This window comes from Tursiops truncatus, chromosome 1 (genome assembly GCF_011762595.2).
Source record: "Tursiops truncatus isolate mTurTru1 chromosome 1, mTurTru1.mat.Y, whole genome shotgun sequence".
Classification (NCBI taxonomy): domain Eukaryota; kingdom Metazoa; phylum Chordata; class Mammalia; order Artiodactyla; family Delphinidae; genus Tursiops; species Tursiops truncatus.
Window position 1 is genome coordinate 86,754,489 of NC_047034.1, and position 22,436 is coordinate 86,776,924.

General features: G+C 40.2%; 1 protein-coding gene across 1 annotated transcript; it reads left to right on the top strand.

Annotated features, from left to right (window-relative positions):
* Nucleotides 1-19,034: 19,034 nt before the first annotated feature.
* LOC101332485 (large ribosomal subunit protein uL13) lies at nucleotides 19,035-19,601 on the top strand. The gene is given in 1 exon segment (XM_019919163.3): nucleotides 19,035-19,601. A coding segment is annotated over 1 exon segment (549 nt). The 5' UTR covers nucleotides 19,035-19,052.
* The last annotated feature ends 2,835 nt before the right edge of the window (nucleotides 19,602-22,436 follow it).

Consider the following 22,436-nt stretch of genomic DNA (forward strand, 5'->3'; position numbering starts at 1 on the left):
TATCCAAAATTCAGCTTAGTAAACTCCTTCCTCCCACTCAGCCTGATTTCCACCCCCTCACCCCCATTACCATCTCAGGGAAAGATTGACTAAACTCTCAGTTGCCCAAGTCAGATTCAAAGCATCCTTTTAGGCTACTCTTTCTCCCACACTACCACATATTATTGCTAAAAAATGATTAAAGAAGACAATTTTGGTGACAGGAGCAAATTTTATTTAACACTTCTTGAAGTAGACAGTCTCCATTCAGAGAACTGCAAAGTGGGGCAGAAAGCAGGAAGCTTTTATAGAATAGAAAATAAAGAGCAAAGAAGAGAAAAAGAGAAAAATATCTGGTTGACTGGGGCCACATAGTCAAACTTGCTTGGGGTGAGAAGGAACAAGGAAATAAGCATAGAGCCTAGAGTTGATGTGTTGACCAGTCAAGCAAAGCATTTACAAGGACACAAAAGTTATAAAAAATTTCAGTTTGCTGACATGGCACCTGGGGCAGGAACAGCTCCATCCTGGGCCTAAAGAGTTATGTCAATGTTATCAACCAAAAAGTGTTTTAAATTGTACCTTTGCCTAAATGTTTTTCAAATCAGGCTACTTCTTATTACTCCAGGGCCATTACACTAATCCTTATCTCTCTCCTGGGTCACTGGATACCAGCCTCCTTCAAGATCAGCTTGGATGTTTTCTGCCTCAGTCCTGAACAGCGCTTTTAAAAATGCATATTTAATCATGTCACTCCCCACTTTAAAACTCTTCAATGGGACAGACTCTGGGAGGGCTCACACCAAGGAGTACATCCCAGAACTTCTGCTGCCAGTGTCCTTGTCCCCACAGTGAAACAGAGACACTCCCGGCCTCTGCAGGAGACCCTCCAACACTAGCAGCCATTTCAGGGGAAATGTAAGCAATCTGTCCTGTTCCTCTGATCTTAGCCTGGAGTTCTGGTGTCTGCAAGCACTTCTCATCTCTCAGAAAGCTGCCCCTCCAAGAGCAGAGGCAGCAAGAGGACGTGTGTGCATGGGTCCGCATGGGGAAGCAGTAGGGACAGAGCCTGGAACCACCTCCTGGTTCTCCCTCCAGAGAAACAAGGAAAACAAGAACGAGCAAGAGCTTGACAAATGCCTGGCTTTGAATTGGAGACCATTCATCTGCCCATTGCTTCATTCCTGGAAATTTCACTGCAACTAAGTAAGGAAAAAAAAATACCTGAAAGAAAGAAAGCAAAGAAAAATATACCCAAGAAATCCTAAAGAACACTGTGTGGATGAAAGGCTCTTGGTGCTCCAGCCAGAAGTCAGTGCTGTGCCTCTGAGGTGGGAGAGCCAACTTCAGGACATCGGTCCACAAGAAACCTCCCAGCTCCACATAATATCAAATGGCTAAAATCTCCCAGAGATCTCCATCTCAATGCCAAGACCCAGCTTCACTCAATGACCAGCAAGCTACAGTGCTGGACACCCTATGCCAAACAACTAGCAAGACAGGAACACAGCCTCATCCATTAGCAGAGAGGCTGCCTAAAATCATAATAAGGCTACAGACACCCGAAAACACACCACCAGACGTGGACCTCCCCACCAGAAAGACAAGATCCAGCCTCATCCACCAGAACACAGGCACTAGTCCCCTCCACCAGGAAACCTACACAACCAACTGAACCAACCTTAGCCAATTGGGACAGACACTAAAAGCAAAGGGAACTAAGAAACTGCAACCTGAAAAAAGGAGACCCCAAACACAGTAAGTTAAGCAAAATGAAAAGACAGAAAAACACACAGCTGATGAAGGAGTAAGTTAAAAACCCACCAGACATAACAAATGAAGAGAAAATAGGCAGTCTACCTGAAAAATAATTCAGAATAATGACAGTGAAGATGATCCAAAATATTAGAAATAGAATAGAGAAAATGCAAGAAACATTTAACAAGGGCCTAGAAGAAATAAAGAAGAAACAAGCAATGATGAACAACACAATAAATGAAAATAAAAATACTCTAGAAGGGATCAATAGCAGAATAACTGATGCAGAAGAACGGATAAGTGACCTGGAAGATAAAATAGTGGAAATAACTACTGCAGAGCAGAATAAAGAGAAAAGAATGAAAAGAACTGAGGGCAGTCTCAGAGACTTCTGGGACAACATTAAACACAACAACATTCAAATTATAGGGGTCCCAGAAAAGAAGAGAAAAAGAAAGGGCCTGAGAAAATATTTGAAGAGATTATAGTTGAAAACTTCCCTAATATAGGAAAGGAAATAGTTAATCAAGTCCAGGAAGCACAGAGAGTCCCATACAGGATAAATCTGAGGAGAAACATGCCAAGACACATATTAATCAAACTATCAAAAATTAAATACAAAGAAAGCACATTAAAAGCAGCAAGGGAAAAATAACACACAAGGGAATCCCCATAAGGTTAACAGATGACCTTTCAGTGGAAACTCTGCATGCCAGAAGGGATTGGCAGGACATATTTAAAGTGATGAAGGAGAAAAACCTGCAACCAAGATTATTCTACCCAGCAAGGTTCTCATTCAGATCTGATGGAGAAATTAAAACCTTAACAGTCAAGCAAAAGCTGAGAGAGTTCAGCACCACCAAACCAGCTTTACAACAAATGCTAAAGGAACTTCACTAGGCAAGAAACACAAGAGAAGGAAAAGACCTTCAATAACAAACCCAAAACAATTAAGTAAATGGGAATAGGAACATACATATCAATAATTACCTTAAATGTAAATGGATTAAATGCTCCCACCAAAAAACACAGACTGGCTGAATGGATACAAAAACAAGACCCACATATATGCTGTCTACAAGAGACCCACTTCAGACCTAGGGACACATACAGACTGAAAGTGAGGGGATGGAAAAAGATATTCCATGCAAATGGAAATCAAAAGAGAGCTGGAGTAGCAATTCTCATATCAGACAAAATAGACTTTAAAATAAAGACTATTACAAGAGACAAAGAAGGACACTACATAATGATCAAGAGATCGATCCAAGAAGAAGATATAACAATTGTAAATATTTATGCACCCAACATAGGACCACCTCAATACATAAGGCAAATACTAACAGCCATAAAAGGGGAAATCGACAGCAACATATTCATAGAAGGAGATTTTAACACCCCACTTTCACCAATGGACAGATCATCCAAAATGAAAATAAATAAGGAAACACAAGCTTTAAATGATACATTAAACAAGATGGACTTAATTGATATTTATAGGACATTCCATTCAAAAACAACAGAATACATATTTTTCTCAACTGCTCCTGGAACATTCTCTAGGATAGATCATATCTTAGGTCACAAATCTAGCCTTGGTAAATTTAAGAAAATTGAAATCGTATCAAGTATCTGTCCGACAAAAACACTATGAGACTAGATATCAATTACAGGAAAAGATCTGTAAGAAATACAAAAACATGGAGGCTAAACAATACACTACTTAATAACGAAGTGACCACTGAAGAAATCAAAGAGGAAATTAAAAAATACCTAGAAACAAATGACAATGGAGACACGACGACCCAAAACCTATGGGATGCAGCAAAAGCAGTTCTAAGAGGGAAGTTTATAGCAATACAAGCCTACCTTAAGAAACAGTTATGGGACAGAAACTAACACACCATTGTAAAGCAATTATACCCCAATAAAGATGTTAAAAAAAAAAAAAGAAACAGGAAACATAAATAAACAACCTAACCTTGCACCTAAAGCAATTAGGGAAAGAAGCACAAAAAACCCCCAAAGCTAGCAGAAGGAAAGAAATCATAAAAATCAGATCAGAAATAAACGAAAAAGAAATGAAGGAAATGATAGCAAAGATCAATGAAACTAAAAGCTGGTTCTTTGAGGAGATAAACAAAATAGATAAACCATTAGCCAGACTCATCAAGAAAAAAAGGGAGAGGCCTCAAATCAATAGAATTGAGCTATTTGTAATGAGGTGGATAGACCTAGAGTCTGTCATACAGAGTGAAGTAATTCAGAAAGAGAAAGACAAATACTGTATGCTAACACACATATATGGAATTTAAGAAAAAAAATGTCATGAAGAACATAGGGGTAAGACAGGAATAAAGACACAGACCCACTAGAGAATGGACTTGAGGATATGGAGGGGGGGATGGGTAAGCTGTGACAAAGCGAGAGAGAGGCATGGACATATATACACTACCAAACGTAACGTAGATAGCTAGTGGGAAGCAACTGCATTTCACAGGGTGATCAGCTCGGTGCTTTGTGAGCCTGGAGGGGTGGGATAGGGAGGGTGGGAGGGAGGGAGACGCAAGAGGGAAGAGATATGGGAACATATGTATATGTGTAACTGATTCACTTTGTTATAAAGCAGAAACTAACACACCATTGTAAAGGAAGTATACTCCAATAAAGATGTAAAAATAAATAAATACTTAAAAAAAAAAAGGCTGCCCAAATACCCTCAGATGAGCACACTCAGGAGAAACAAGCTCCACCATTACACCATCATCAAGGTCACCCTGACCACTGAGTCAGCCATAAAGAAGATAGAAGATAACACACACTTGTGTTCATTGTGGATGTCAAGGTCAACAAGCACCAGATCAAACAGGCTGTGAAGAAGCTCTGTGACACTGATGTGGCCTAGGTCAACGCTCTCATCAGGCCTAAAAGAAAGAAGAAGGCATAGGTTCCACTGGTTCCTGACTATGGTGCCTTGAATATTGCCAACAAAATTGGAATCATCTAAACTGAGTCCAGATGACTAATTCTAAATATATATTTTCACCCATATTTTAAAAATAAAGAATAAAAAACATAAAAACAAACAAACAGAAAAAGAATGCTCAACATCATTAATCATTAGAGAAAGGCAAATCAAAACTACAATGAGATATCACCTCACACTGGTCAGAATGGCCATCATCAAAAAATCTACAAACAATAAATGCTGGAGAGGGTGTGAAGAAAAGGGAACCCTCTTGCACTGTTGGTGGGAATGTAAATTGATACAGCCACTATGGAGAACTGTATGGAGGTTCCTTAAAAAACTACAAATAGAATTACCATACGACCCAGCAATCTCACTACTGGGCATATACCCTGAGAAAACCATAATTCAAAAAGAGTCATGTACCAAAATGTTCATTGCAGCTCTGTTTACAATAGCCAGGACATGGAAGCAACCTAAGTGTCCATCAACAGATGAATGGATAAAGAAGATGTGGCACATATATACAATGGAATATTATTCAGTCATAAAAAGAAACGAAATTGAGTTATTTGTAGTGAGGTGGATGGACCTGGAGTCTGTCCTACAGAGTGAAGTAAGTCAGAAGGAGAAAAACAAATACCATATGCTAACACATATATATGGAATGTAAGAAAAAAAAATGCTCATGAAGAACCTAGGGGCAAGATGGGAATAAAGACACAGACCTACTAGAGCATGGACTTGAGGATATGGGGAGGGGGAAGGGTAAGCTGAGACAAAGTGAGAGAGTGGCATGGACATATATACACTACCAAACGTAGGGAGGATAGCTAGTGGGAAGCAGCCGTATGGCACAGGGAGATCAGCTCCGTGCTTTGTGACCACCTAGAGGGGTGGGATAGGGAGGGTGGGAGGGAGGGAGATGCAAGAGGGAAGAGATATGGGAACATATGTATATGTATAACTGATTCACTTCGTTGTAAAGCAGAAACTAACACACCATTGTAAAGCAATTATACTCCAATAAAGATGTTAAAAAAAAAGCAAACAAACTCTTTAATGGCTTCCCATAGGTTTTAAGCAGGTCCTATTAACTCCTCACACTCAGCTGGCCAGTCCTTCCCCACACCCACCCCCACTGTACTGCCATACTGGTTATTGAATTCCTTTTAATTGCTTGAACAAATCACTCTAGTTCTCTCTCTTTCTCTCTCTCTCTCTCACTCTCCCTCCCTCCCTCCCCTCTTGTCTTTGGAATATTCTCTCACCTGTAGACTCAAAGCTCTGTAAACCTCTGTGTTGCTCTGTGTATGTTGAACAATTGTGTCTGGAACATAAGAGGTGCTCTATAAATGTTTGAATAACTTCAGGCCTGAAACTTAGGAGAACTGGAGATTTGGGAAGGGAGGAGAAAATAAGAGAAGGATAGAGAGATAAGTAGAGTGAACATCTGTGGAGAGAGAAGTGGTTATTAGAGAGAGGATTTTAGGAATATCAGGAAGAATATCTCAAGACAAGAGTTCCTCATAGCAGAAATGAATGATCATTTTGATGGAGAAAATTTATTTAATGTACTCTTCTCCTTCATCCCAATTGCTGATCCAAGTGCTTGAAAACCAGAGGCAGCTGTGTCCTGGGAGTCAGGGAAGGGTAGAGAGCTCTATACCCACTCAGACCCAAACCTACAAGATTTCATTGAGAACTTAATGTTGTTTCTGACCATTAGATATTTACAATCCATTTGGAGGAAGAAGAAAAAAAATGGAGAATAAGACAATGTCAGGGCAGCCCATGTTTTTGAATAATCCAGAAGAAAGCTCAAAAACTATGAGAAAAACTAAATTAGAAAAAGGATATAGCAGAAGGTCAGACCCATGGTTTGGTTTTCTCAGTGCATGTTATTGATCAAGTATGGTAGGTGATAACAGAATCTGGGTGTTTAGGAGACCTGAAGTTGGCCAGATAAGGAGTGGGAACACAAAATATTGATGCTGCGTTATCATGCAGTAGTACCTGCCAAAACGCCTCCTGAATGGACAAAACCTCACATAGACATGGAGAAATCACTGGGTTCCCATTTAAGCCTTCTTTTTTTTTTTTTTAAGATGAGTGAGTCTGTTTTTATTATTGGAAAATATTGAAATATGAGAAGAATACAGATAAAATTCCAAGCTGAGGGTAGAGAGCATTTTTTTTTTTAATTTCAGCTATAATAACCAACAATGATACTGCCTTGCTTTTAAGGCATAATCCAATGTGACATTGGGATTGGGAAACCTGCATCCAAAGCAGCCCCCTACTCGCATCATTGTCCCAGATACCATACTGCCAAAAAGTTTGGCACTTTTTTTTTTGGCTGTGTTGAGTCTTCGTTGCTGCATGCAGGCTTTCTCTAGTTGTGGCGAGTGGGGGTTACTCTTCATTGCGGTGCACAGGCTTCTCATTGTGGTGGCTTCTCTTGTTGCAGAGCATGGGCTTTAGGCACGTGGGCTTCAGTAGTTGTGGCATGCAGGCTCAGTAGCTGTGGCTCGTGGGCTCTAGAGTGCAGGCTCAGTTACCCACGGGCTTAGTTGCCCCACGGCATATGGAATCTTCACAGACCAAGGCTCCAACCCGTGTCCCCTGTGTTGGCAGGTGGATTTTTAACCACTGTGCCACCAGGGAAGTGCCTGGCACTTTTTAACATAATGTCTATGATATATTATGCCTACCTGATTTAGGCCCTAGGAGTGATACGGGCTGCAGAAGTAGAAATACAGTGCTGTACACTGAAACTTATAGTGTTATAAACCAATGTTATCTCAATAAAAAATAAATTTAAAAAAATTAAAAAGTACTGTCTTAGTATGTTCAGTCTGCTATGACAAAAATACCATAGATTGGGTAGCTTATAAACAACAGAAATTAATTTCTTGTAGTTCTGGAGACTGGGAAGTCTGAGATCAAGGTGCCAGCAGGTTTGGTGTCTGGTGAGAGCTTGCTTCCTGGTTGATAGAAGGTCGTTTTCTTTCTGTGTCCTCACAAGGTACAGAGGAGAGATGGAGAGCTCTGGGGTCTCTTTTATAAGGGCACTGATTCCATTCATGAGTGCTCCACCCTTATGACCTAATTATTTCCCAAAGGCCCCACCTACTAATACCATCACATTGAGGATTAGGTTTCAACATATGAATTTGGGGAACACTTTCAGTTTATAGCACATACCCAGAAGAGAAGAACTGAATTATGGAAGTCAGAGCTAGGAGTACACTGTAAAGGAAATAACAGAGGGTTGGAAATCAAAAGGCATTCAGAGAGATACTTTAAGGAAGTCATTTAATATCTTTGAGTCTTAGTTTCTTCATCTGTGCTGTGGGGATCGTTTCTACTTTATAGCCAAATGAGGACCAAATGAGAAACTATGTGAAAGAGCTTTATAAAATTTAAAGTATGATATGAATGTTACTTGTTATCCTCAGCATATTCCTTGGAAAACACTTAGCCAATCTTCCCAATTTTTCAGATTCAGAGCCTAAAACCTAAAGTGCTGAAGAGACTTGCCTCAGGTCCCTCAGCTAAGAAAGAACTAAGCAGATACCACAACCCTCTACTCTTTCACTGGTTAGGGGTGTGGTCAGACCCCAGGAGCATGCACAAGGAGTGGACCCCTTGTGCTGAAGACTCTTGATTTCTGCCTGAAAGTTGTGACTCTCTCTTACTAAGGTCCCAAATTCTTTGAGCTTGAGCAGGTGTGGACCAGTGAGAAACCACCAAGATTGTATATGGGCTTTCTTGCCCTCCTGCCTGAGATCAGAGAGAGCAGGGTGGCAGGTCTCTGTGGAAACACAGCTACTCCCTATGATGGCAGGAGTGGCTATGACCTTTTCTTCTGACTCCATCTAGTTGGTTGTACATCTATATCCCTCTCATCTACCAGTAAAGGCCTGCACAGCCCTGGGACAAGAATCAGAAATTTACAGGTCATCGTGTAACCTTCCCTTCACTTCTTCTCAGAAGGAATCTAAGTCTGTGAGTGACAAAAGGCTTCTTTTGCAGACTAACCCACTCCTGAGCCTAAAGGCACAAATATGTCAGGGTGTGGTCATGCTACCTGGAGGTGTCCAGTGTCCCCCAAGGACAGGCATCCCTGATAAACCTGGGAAAGTCACTGACAAGTGTTGCTTCAACCTGATAGAAGTCAGTTACAGAGATTCAGAGGCTTAAAAAATACAGTGCAGGTAATTGACATACAAAATTTCCTGCAGAAATCATCATCCTAGAAGCTGTGGTCTTCTCTAAATACTTTCTCTGTCTTGTCCTCTTAGTCAGGGTACACCAACTGTCCTTGACTTTATGGGATGTAAACTAATCCAAACATGACCTTCATGTTTTTGTATGTTTTTCCAGCAGGGAAAATAAGGGAAGCTATAATGGAAGGAAAGGTCTAGTAAAAAAAAAAAAAGTGTGTGTTTGTGTGTGTGTGTGTGTGTGTGTACACATATTTAGCAGCAAAAGTCTTTATTCAAATGAAGTTTTAAATGGAATAAATAAGATACATCAAAACAGAATTGCTCAGTGAGTGCAGGGATGGGGCTCAGAGACTGCTCAACCTCTTCCTCACCTTTGGTGGCTTCTCAAGCACCTTTGCCCAACTCTAAGGTCAGAAAACCACTGGTTTGGGTGAGATGAGACTCCTGGGTTCTTTGGCAGTATTGGGGCTTATTTTCAGTTGTGGGAGCAGGGCTGTGGCTGCTCCATTCCTGTAGCCCTCACTAACTTGGAAGAGACTCCCCAGGCTTCATGTTTCATTGCCATGTCTCAGTGGAAATAGGAAGCCAGTTCTACCCGCAACATGTCCCCTTCCCCATTTGAGAGGTTGAGAGCTGTGGCTTCCTGCAGATGGAGTAGTGGAGAAGTTTCTCCCAGTTGATGGCAATTGTGCTGGCCACAAACATTCTGAGGCTTTGTTACCTGAGTGGAGCTGCAGGCTTGTAGGAGATGGAATGTAAGACTTGGGGCTGGAGGGGAAGTTCCACGGCTCTGGCATGTGCTGTGATACACTACACTCTCTCCTAGCCAAGTATAACCAAACAGTGATGCCGGCATATACAGAAATGTTCCTTATGTGTCCCTAGGCAAGGAGAAAACCTACTGAGTTGGTAGGTGGTGTGGTATAGGGGAGAGAGGACAGGACTCAGATATAGAATTTCTGGATTCTAGTCTGTGTTACCTGGGGAAAGTCCACTTAATCCCTTAGGGGATCACTTCTTGTGAAGAAGATGTTGTGTAATCCATACATTTTCTCTGGGCCTTAAACATTCTGAATATTTATTACTTTGTAATGTCAAAATGAAATTTGACTACATAATAGTTTTGGCTGGGATTTGGTACAGAAGGTGGAACCTAGAAGAAGAGTTACAAGAGCTACCATTTACTGAGCACTTGCTATGGGCCAGACAGGCAGTGCATGTTCTCACTTAGGGACAGTGTGAGATGGGCATGGCATGTCCTCCTTTACAGATGAGAAAGACTAAAATTGGTGAGTTTAGGTAACTTTCCCAAAGCACATTACAAGAAAGTGGCAGAGCTAAAATTAAAAACTTTCCCATGACACAAAAGCCTGCTCTCCTATCCAATTTCCTGCAGAGCTAGTCTGACATTAACCCTGGCTCCCAATGAGCCACCTGTGGATAAATGAAAGCTGACAAGTTTTACTTTTACTGGGAGTACCCTAAGATGATCACACAATATTTTCCTAGTTTACAAGAGGAGCAAGAAGAGGGCAATTCTCTCTTCATAAAGCAAGGTCTGAGAATGTTTTCAGATACCCAGCATAGTCTCATATGTGCTGTTTCCAATCCAAGGTTCTGAGTAACACCCACGCATGGTAAACATAATCTCTTTGCTTAACTCAAAAAAAGAATGTTTCAGAAGAAAGTTTAGGCAAGAGATAATCCTAACCTCAGCACTAGGGGCACATAATTTGTAGGAGCCAGAAAAGAAGTCAGGCAGCATCTGAATGTGCAATGTTGACCTCAGCTTTTCTACTCAGAAGTCAACTCAGCTCTTTAGAGTTGCAAAGAGCAAAAAACACATGCCCACCACACCCTATGCTCTAACTTACTAAGAACATGTGCCAGTAGGAGAGGGAGCAAGTGCAGGCAAGAGCCTGGTAGAGGGCCTGGCAGGAAGAGGTGGAACTCAATAAATACGATGTCCCAGCTTCCAACTGAGCCTGCTACCATAATAGCAGGGGAGATAGAGCATCATAGATTCATCATGGGTCCTCTGCCTAGCCCTCATTTCCCCAAATCTTTGTTTCCCACTTCTAAGTCTTGAGTGCAAGACTGGCAACCACTGATCTTTTTACTGTCTCCAAAGTTTTGCCTTTTCCAGAACATCATATAATTGGGATAAAACACTATATATCATTTTCAGATTGACTTCTTCCACTTAGTAATATGCATGTAAGTTTCCTCCATGTATTTTTATGGCTTGATAGCTCATTTCTTTTTAGTGCTGAATAACATCCCATTGTCTATGCATCACATTTTATTTTTCCATTCATCAGCCGAAGGACATCTTTGTTGCTTCCAAGTTTTGGCAATTATAAATACAATTGCTACAAATAGGTGCAGTTTTTTGTGTGAACATACGTTCTCAACTCATTTGGGTAAATACTAAGTGGTGTGATTGCTCAAACATATGGTAAAAGTATGTTCAATTTTGTAAGAAATGCCCAAAATGTCTTCCAAAGCATTTGTACTGTTTTGCATTCCCACTAGCAATGAATGAGTTTCTGTTGCTCCATATCCTCACCAGCATTTGGTGTTGTCAGTATTCTGGACTTTGGCCATTCTAATAGGTGTGTAGTAGTCATCTTATTATTTTTAATTTTGAATCACAAGTGTAATTTTATATGTGTAGTTTTACACTAGTTATTTGATTAACGTTTGTCTTCCCCCATGACTGTGAATTTAGTGAGAGCAGGAGCTTCCTCTGTTTTTGTTTATTTTGCACTTATATTTTGTACAATGCCTTGGACATAGTAGACCCTCAATGAGTATTTGAACAAATGAGTGGCCAGCATTACCAGTTCATTTTGGAGATGAGCTTCTACACAAGGATCCTGGAGCAGAATGGAGCAGAATCTGACCTGCTTAGACCATTCCTGGGACACCAGTTCACTGTCAGAATTCAGCAGTGTCCACAGCCATACTCATAGGCATCTGGTCATCAGTCTTTGGTAGCTAATAGTTTAGATAATTGCCTTTTATGTTAACTCTAAATTACTCAATCCAGTTTATGAACCATTGAACAAATATAGTTCTTTTCCTTTTTGCATCATCTAAGGAAACCTGGCTTCTTACTCAAACACTTCTTCAGGGCTTCATGGATGTCTCTGTTTCTCAGGCTATAGATGATGGGGTTGAAACATGGGTGCTAGGATGGTATAAAGTAGAGAAAATCCTTTGTGCAAGAGTTGGGAAGAATTGGCTGAGGGCATGAGGTATGTGGCAATCAGTGTCCCATAGAACACCATGATCATGGTGAGGTGAGAGGAGCAGGTGGAGAAGGTCTTTTGCCAGCCTGTGCCAGATGGAATTCTTAGGACAGCAGCAAGAATGAAGGAGTAGGAGGTTGTGATGAGAGGAAATGGGATCAGAGTCACTGCAGAAGAGGTGGCATAGGCAATGGTCTCGGTCAGTGAAGTGTCCATGCAGGAGAGATGGACCAGAGGTGTGAAGTCACAAAAGAAGTGATCAATTTCATTGGGTTCACAGAAGGTTAGTCTAGACAGTAGGACCATTGTGATTGCTGTGAGAAGGAAGCAGCAGAGAAATGTGGCCATTTCTTTTGCCACATCCTGCAGTGTGTGAGCATGTAATTGTGTGAGTAGTTAAGCTCGTCCTGCTATCTCTTATCATACAAAAGCCTTCAATACATTAATCCCATTTTAAAATTGACCCAGTGTCCTAGGTACCATTTTGTGGAGGTCTGGTTCCAGCTTTTCAAAGGGGCTCATAGAACTAACCTGGAATCTGTGCTGACCAAAATTCCTGGTGCCCAGAAGATGTCCAGCAACTGGCGATTCAGACTGAGCCCATTCAGTGGAGCATGGAGAAGGCACAAAGAGAGAACTTCTCTCAGTCCTCTGCAAAGTGCAAATAACAACCTGAGATCTCAGAGAGAAGGCTTCGGTCTGACAGAATGCAACCAAACTCCAGGATGTTACTGCTTGTTGCTGTTAATGATGATGTTAGGACTTGATCCCAGGTACTGTCCTAAGTGCTGAAAATATGTAACCCACTTAATCATCACAACAACCCTATGTAGTGAGTACTCTTATTATCTTTACTTTCCAGATGGAGTCACAGAGAAGCTAAATAACTTAACCACGGTCATCAGCTAGAAAATGGAAGGGGTGAGATTCAGACTTGCTCTGGATCCCTCACTCCTAACCATGAACACTGCCTCTCATGGGGCTTGGGTACATGGCTAGTTTGCATTATTTCACAGAGGTGGGAAGGGGAACGGTTCCACAAGGAAGCCTCTCATCCAAGTTTTAACTTCAGGGAAGGTGAGACTTGCTTTTTCAGTTGGTGAGGGAACAATTCCATAAAGGGTTACAAACTCTGACAACCTTCTCTACCTGTCTCCTGTACTTGCTTTCACACTACTACTTTTATGTCCTTTCTTTATTACCTTAAAAATAAATCTAACATTTTTTGGATATGTGCATAGGAAATTACTACTTTCCCTCTACCAGGCAATTATAGAGCTGCTGCACTATCTTGATGCAGTACAGGAAGGCATGATAGAGAATAGAAAGCAGGTGAAAGGTATGAGATAACTGACTAGAAAGGCAGTGGAGCCTGGTTAAGAGCACAGCCTCTAAAATTAAACTGGCCTAGATTCAAATTCCTGCTCAACCACGAATATATGTGAGCGAAACCATTTTATAACCTTTAAGGGAAGAGCAACTCTGCTGCCTCTAGGTCTGAGAAGATGAATCTTTTAAGGGCAGCAGAGAGGTTGATGATACTAATCCCCCACCTCTGACCCTAATATACAACTACTATCTCTCCCTCTATCTCCCTCGCAGAAGCGAGGAAATCAAAAAAGGATATTATTAAAAAAGGTAGAGATGTGGACTCTGCTAACACGCTCCTGTGTTAACTCTGCTCATGCACACTGCTGGACTCTAGAGCCACAACCCCAAATCACATGATATGTCTGTGCTTCATGTCTGCACAGAGCTGGGTCCAGAGTAAGGGCTCAATAAATTGTAGCACATTCCACCCCTCCTCTCTTCTTCATCTCTTTCTCTTCCACTCCTTCCTTCCTCCCAAGTATGCCAGCCCATTTAGTGCTATCTATAGGTAGATGAGCTCTTATGCTAAAAGAAAAGCATCTGCTTCCCTTCATTGGAGATATTGAGAGGACAAATTATAAAGACAAAGAGACTAAAGCACTGGAGAGTTATTTGGATTTGATGATTTTTAACATCCCTTCCAAACTTGAATGTTTTTCCTAATTGGGACACATTCCATTCCCTCAGGACACACACATAAAGCAAGCTTGTGGGAAAGAGAAGAGACTTATCACAAAGCAAAGTAAAAACACAAATACTCAGTAAATAATCAGAGGTTTTATATCTTCCACTAACAAAAATCAAGGAAAGACATGAAATGACTCAGGTGTTATCTGAAAAGGAGCCATTCTCTTAGCTGAATTCAGTGGTCAATGAATTAACCAATCAAGTCAGCCAACATTTGGCTTATTGATAAGGGCTGTTGTCTCTTGCCAGCTGCTGGTTAATTCAGCTGAACAGTTGGTCTACCAGACAGACAAATAATTTGATTTTCTCACTAAACTGATAACTGATTTAGTATGCCAGGGAATTGTATCTCTGACCTCATCTAGTAAAGGACAGATTTTAAACAGGAAAAACAGAAGCATACACCAGCAGAATAGATAAGCTCTACCTGTCAGTGCCTCAGAGGGGTCCACATCAAATTTGGGGAGTCAGGCCACAAAGACAATGCATGTAAATCTCCCCTTGATTCATAGAACTGGGCTAGACAGCTGGAATCCTGCTTTTATCCAAAAATACACCTCCCTGTGCAATTGACAAAAACAAAGTTGGAGCTATATTTCCACATGAACCTTAGGAGGCCAGTTGACTTTTGGCCCCATCTTTCAACCTCCTTCCTCTGTGTAAACTTAAGTCCCCCTGTGGGCAAAGCCATAACCTCCTCTGATATTGGTGCTCATGGGCATTTCCCAAGTGACATTTGTGGGGAATTGTTCTTATTTTGGAAATAATATGAAACCAAGTTACCTTAGAGGAAATATCTTCTTCCCCTTGCTTTGTGTTAAGTTTCTACTTTAATAATGACTCTGTATTTATATGACCTTTGTAAAGAGCTTTAATTTGTAAAGAGCTATTGAAAATGTATCATTATGTTATGTTTTGGTAGAATGGATTAAAGTAACATTTTGAAGGAAATATTCAATTTTTTTCTATCCTCAGGAAGAAAAATTACTGTGCACATCTTTATTGTGTAGGTTTGGTAGAAACTGAAGCAAGTATCTGTGATAGTAAACATTTATCACCAAAGCCATTAATTAGGATTCTAAAGAACTTGTGATGTCTTGGATTCTTGTTATTGATTAAAAATAGTAAGCAAGGCTAGTTCTGTTCTGGGAAGTGTACATTTGTGAGTGGAAACCTTACGGAATTAAAGTTATCATTTACTGATAGACATTAACAAACTGGAGAGCTATTAGCTCAAACTAACATATTAATACAGCTATCCAATAAGTGTAACAAATGAAACAGTAATAAAATAATCAATGAATTGAAACTACCTCATTTGTTCTTTAGAACTGAAATATTTTCCTCTAATGAACTATCTGAATACATGAGGCTTCTGGGTAGGATGTCCTTATTGAAATCTACTAAGTAACCACCATATGCCAGACATTGTGCTAAGCCTATGCTATTATCTATATTCCTCACAACCTTTCTTACATATTGCTTATTTTACTCATGAGGAAATCCAGGCTTTTAGAGGTGATATGACTTGTTCAGAATTACCCAGCCAGAAGAATGTGAGGGAACTGGAAATGGACTAAAAGCTCCATGAGGACAGAGCATGTCTATTTCAGCCACTACTCTATCTACCTCAGACCCTGGCACATAGTAAGATTTCTAATAAATATTTATAAATCAATGAATGAATAAATACGTGAGCAAATATCTGACTTCATATAAAGTGTTCTTTCTGTTTTATCAAGCCCCTTCCTCCAACCTTCACAAAATGATACTGTAGCCCTGTTAAGTTAAAGGAAGGGCTCTAAAACCTGACTTGAAGCTGACTAGGTAATGGAAGCAGTTACTGATGCTAAAAAACTTTTAATGGCAAATTATACCTAAAAAAAAAAGCAAAGATTATTTTATTTAGAGCAAAGTCATTTAGGAGAAGCCTGATTCAGCAATTAAGCCAATTAGTTATTTTTCAGAAAGGCTACTTCTCAATTTCTAAGAGGTTGTGAAACCATTTTCTACTCTTAAAAAGAAAAGATATTTATTTTTTGGAAACCAAGCCACTGATGCAAATTTATTTAAGATTACAAGCTTCAGATATGTTCTGCAGCTGGTTCATATTCCAGGTAAACACTTTGGACTCTCAAGCCATATACCACAGTGCAACAAGCAATTATAACTCTGTTCCTTTGGCTTCAAGAAGAATTTAAATTATAATGTCTACATACTGTAAGTCTAAAAAAGGTGAAAATTTCTAAAAAGAAAATTAAAAGTGTTAAAATAATAGCATGTTTGAGCCTAATGTGTTAAGTTCAGTTATTCAAGATGATTGGGAAGGTGACTTTGTGGATATAATGGAAAGTTCACTGTATGTTTGCCAATTACATCTTCTCTTTTACTCCCTCGTCCCCAGCCCTTAAGAACCTCAAGCCCCCTTCTATCTCAGAGACTTTGTAATTGTTGACTCTGTCTAGACTATGCCCTGTTTCTATTTCTTTGTGTCAGGTATCACTATTTCATTTCATTTTACTTGTTTACTTGGTTGTTGACCATCTCCCCCTTAAGACTATAATCCTACAAGAGCAGGGATGTTTCTATCTTGTCTGCTACTATATCCAGTGCAGATAGTCTGTGTGTCTCCACACAGTAGGTAATAACTGGCACATAGTAGACAATAACTATTTGCAGGAAATAATGAAAACAAAAATCTATAGTGTTACCTGAAGTTTGCAGTTATTCTAAGTGATTGGATTTTCAGCCCCTTTAGGGACTGGTTATTTTCTTTAGGGACTTTGCCTTCAGGGGGAAAATGGTACTTGTATGACTATTGTGACTTTGTTAAATGAGCATTTGTTAAGTAGAGCCCTGGGTATCTGGTTGCTGAGCCAAAGTTCAAGAAAAGGAATTGAAATAGAGAAGTTTATTACTCACAGGTCCTGGAGGAGGTGCACTGCATGCCTCATGGGGCCATGAGAGGAGGTCAAGGCAGGGTACAGGCAGAGAGAGCATGGCAGGACCTGGGGCATATGCCTTTATTAGGTTCTACAGGTGGAATATGTTGGTGTTCCCTGGCTAAGTCCAGATTGGTTAATTCAAACCAAAAAGAGTGGGATTTTGGTGAACTTTGTGGGGCATCTTATTTAAGGGGTACGCAAGGAGAAGGCCTTGGCAGGCAGGGGAGAGTAATTATCCAAAGGTAGCTGGGGTAGTCATATCAGGATCTTACATTTACTTATGACTGTAATGGTGTTATCTAGGGCATGCACTCACAGGATGGGGGCCAGTCAGTTCAAGTCCCCTGCAGGCTGCTTGGCCACACAAATGGATGCTGGGGCAGCAATATTATCGAGTAGTCTAGCAAAACTCTCAACAATGACTAACCAGTCAAGATTCTTCACATGCAGACCAGACAGAGGAAATGTCGACCACACAATCCTACTCCTTAGCCATATTTTAAAATAGACATGTGAATAGTAAAGAAATAAATTACTTGCATTGAATAAAATTTAAGTGAAGATAAAGATTTTAAAAATATATATAAACTCCAGCTCCAGTTCCTCATAGGTTATTTTATTTATTGTCTGAGCCTCATATCAAGGTGAATTTTTGCTTAAGGCCAGAAGCACTGTGGGGAATGTGGACTGCTCCAGAACCTGAGCTTCAGGGTCTGTTGATAGGTGGCTCTAGTCCAGTCTTACTTCCCTGTTCATAACCTGTGAGAAGAGAAGATATTAATTTACCTTCTTAGGACTTTTAAGTGACTTGTGAACAATAGTTAAAAGATGGGAGGGGCATCGCTTTTTGCTTTATAAGGTTTTATTTCAGAGTTCCTCTTCATCTTTATTTCCTACTATTTTTCTTATAAAATGGAAGAAGAAACAGAACTGTTTCTCAGAGTGACTCCTTGAGCCTACATAAATTGTTTGGTGGTTCCCTTCCAATCATGAAAGGCTTTCTTGGCAACCATGGCTCTAATTCACTCATTCCAAAGTTGTCTTGCTCAAACTGTTTTCCAGATATCATGCCTGAAGGTTCAGAAGGAAGGGACCTATTTACCTACATAATTACTAGACTTCCTGGTTCCATTTGGTTTATGTCTTTGTTCATTAATTGACTATGTATTCTGTGCTAATTTGGTAATGCAGACTGGAAATTATGAAGGTACACGCCTTGCCTTCATGTTATTTTGAGTCCAATTAGGGAGGTTGAGTACAAACAGATAATGTCAATAAAATGAGATATAAATAAAACTACTTTAAAAGAAGACTGAGGGAAAGAGGGGTCAGCTGAGATGATGACAAAGGAGGCTCCTAACCCCACTTCTCCCATGGACACAATGAATGTTCTGCTACTACACAGAGAGCAATTACCTCTGAAAGAAATCCAGAAGCAAGTTGTGTGACTCCTACATATTGGGTGAATAAGAAAATACCCACAGCAAAACAGGTAGGAAAGCAGAGTGAGACATGTTTGGCATAAGCCCCATGCTCAACACAGTGTCATACAATTGGGAGGAAATGCCCAATTCCAAACTTCTACATGAGGAATTAAAGTTTGGACCCCATATTTAGGGCCCCAACTTTTAAGACTCCAACTTGAATGACAGGCTCCCAAAACACCTAGCTCTGAAAGCCAACAAGGTTTGCATCTGCAAGACCCACAAAACTATAGCAAAGAAAGAGTTGTTAGCAGGTGCAGGCACACATCATGGCTGTCTCCCCAGGGTTCAACAGAGAGGAAGCAGGCAAAATTGCTTCTAGTCTTTCCCTGAGAAAGTTCTATCTGAATACTTTTCCCAGGCGGCTGCCGAAGATGGCGGAGGGGCAGGTCCTGGTTCTCGATGGCCGAGGCCATCTCCTGGGCCGCCTGGCGGCCATCGTGGCTAAGCAGGTGCTTCTGGGTCGAAAGGTGGTGGTTGTGCGCTGTGAGGGCATCAATATTTCTGGCAATTTCTATAGAAACAAGTTGAAGTACCTGGCATTCCTCTGCAAGCGGATGAACACCAACCCCTCCCGTGGCCCCTACCACTTCCGAGCCCCCAGCCGCATCTTCTGGCGGACAGTGCAAGGCATGCTGCCCCTCAAGATCAAGTGAGGCCAGGCCGCTCTGGACTGCCCCAAGGTGTTTGATGGGATCCCGCCACCCTATGACAAGGAAAAGTGGATGGTGGTCCCTGCCACCCTCAAGGTTGTTCGTCTGAAGCCTACACGGAAGTTTGCCTACCTAGGGTGCCTGGCTCATGAGGCTGGCTGGAAGTACCAGGTAGTAATGGCTACACTTGAGAAGAGAAAGGAGAAGGCCAAGATCCACTAGCGGAAAAAGAAGCAGCTCATGAGGTTACGGGTCAGGCTTCTAATATAGCATGCATCTGGGAGCTGGCTGTGGTCCTCTCCAGTTTCTGTGGAAGATACTGGACACTCTTTTCCCTTTAGCCCACTCCAAAGTCACAAGTATCTCCCTGGAAAGAGCTTGTACACATATCTGGCACCTCAGATCTTGTGGCTGCTGAGGGATGGGCCTCTGGATTGCCTGGCTCTGATAGCCAATGGGGTTTGAATTCACAAGTCCCATAGTACTATAGCAAAGAAGCAGTTCTTAACAGGTGCAGGAGAATCCCTCTGCAGCTATACACTTGGACCCAGCACAGAGAAAACAGACAAAATCAACTATCTCCCAATTTCTTCTTCCTTGGAAGGAGCTTAACTATATACTTTCTCAGTTGCTGTCAGAGGATGTGATTTCCAATCAGCCTGCATCTAGGTGCTGAATGTAATCTTTCCTTTGGGATGCTAATGGGCCTTGGGACACCCTCAGGTATGGGGAGGTATTAAGAATAAGCTTGGACAATCAAAGATTTGAGAGGTAATCAGGAGATTTGGCTGGACTGATAGACAAAGTTCATCTCCTACACAGGACCACTCTGTCGAGATGGGGAGAGGTGGCGTTTTAATCTGATGTATAGAAACCAACACAGAGAGTTGAGGAAAATGAAGAAAAAAAAGAAATATATCCCAAATAAAAGAACGAGGTAAATCTACAAAAATATATCTTAATGAAACAGAGATAAGCAATTTACATGATAGAGAGTTCAAAATAATAGTTGTAAAGTTGCTCACTTAGGTCAGGAGAGTAATACATGAATAAAGTGAGAATTTTGATGAAGAGATAGAAAATACTTAAAAGTACCAAAGCAGAAATCACAGAACTGAAATATATGATAACTGAATTGAAAAATTAAATAGAGGGGTTCAATAGAAGACTAGATCTAGAAGACTGGATCAAGCAGAAGAAAGGATCAGTAAACTCAAAGACAGGACAGTTGAATTATCCAATCAGAGGAGAAAAAAGAAAAAAGAATTTTAAAAAGTGAAGGTAGCTATCAACAATAGAGACAGAAAAATCAATTTTTCCATACAGAAAAATCAATAAGGAAACATTGGGTTTAAACTACACTTTAGGGACTTCCCTCGTGGCACAGTGGTTAAGAATCCACCTGCCAATGCAGGGGACACGGGTTCAAGCCCTGGTCTGGGAAGATCCCACATGCCATGGAGCAACTAAGCCCATGCACCACAACTACTGAGCCTGTGCTCTAGATCCCCTGAGCCACAACTACTGAAGCCCATGCACCTAGAGCCCATGATCCACAAAAAGATAAGCCACTGCAGTGAGAAGCATGCACACTGCAACAAAGAGTAGCCCCTGCTCACCGCAACTAGAGAATGGCCATGTGTAGCAAAGAAGACTCAACACAGCCAAAAATAAATAAATAAAAATAAATAAATTTATTTAAAATAAATAAACTACACTTTAGATCAGATGGACCAAAAGACATTTACAGACCATCACATCTAACAGCAACAGAATATACATTCTTCTCAAGCACACATGGAATACTTTCCAGGATAGATTATATTTTAGGCCACAAAATAAATCTTAATAAATTTAAGATTGATGTCATATCCAGCATCTTTTCTGACCAAAACAGTATGCAACTAGAAATCAATTACAAGAAGAAAACTGTAAAATTCACAAATATGCAGAGATTAAACAACATGCTCCTGAATAATCAATGAGTCAAAGAAGAAATAAAAGAGAAGGTAAAACTATCTTGAGGCATATGAAAATGAAAATACAGCATACCAAAACTTTGGGATGCAATGAAAGAAGTTCTAACAGGGAAGTTTATAGCAATAAATGCCTACATTAAGAAAAAAACCCTAAATAAACAAACTACCATTCTACCTCAAGGAACTAGAAAAAGAACAAACTAAACCCAAAGTTAGTAGTAGCAGGAGGGAAATAACAAAGATCAGAGTGGAAATAGAGACTAAACAGATAATAGAAAAGATCAAGGAAACTAAGTGTTAACTTTTAAAAAAGATTAAAAATGTAGACAAACTTTTGATGGATTTACCAAGAAAAAGAAGAAAAACTCAAATAAATAAAATTCTAAATGAAAATTAATATAATCGATCCCCACAAGTTTGAAGATTATAGAGATTACTCTGAACAATCATATACAAATAAATTGAACAGCCTAGAAGAAATTAACAAATTCCTAGCGATGTACAACATATCAAGATTAAACCATAAAGAAATAGAAAATCTAAAACTCCAATTACTAATAAGGAGATTGAGTCAGTAATCAAAACCTCTCAGAAAATAGAAGTCTGTGACCAGATGACTTCACTGGTGAATTCTACCAAACATTTAAAGAACAATTAATATTAATCATTTTCAAACTCTTCCAAAAAAATGAAGACCAGGAAACATTTCCAATCTCATTTTACAAGGCCAGTATTAATTGATACCAAAACCAGACAAGGACAGTACAAGAAAATTTAATTACAGGCCAATATCTCTGATCAACCTAGATGCAAAAATTTATTAAAATATTAGCAAACTAAACTAAACAATACTTAAAAGAACCATATACCATGATCAAGTGGGATTTATTCCAGAGATGCAAGGATGGTTCAACATCCACAAATCAATTAATGTGATACACCACAGTAACAAAATGAAAGATAAAAATTATATGGTTATCTCAATAGATGCAGAAAAAGCATTTGTCAAAATTCAACATCCACTCCTGATTAAAAAAAAAAAAACTCCCAAAAAACTGGGTATAGAGGGAATGTAACTCAGCATATTAAGGCCATATATGAGAAGCCCACAGCTAATACCATGCTC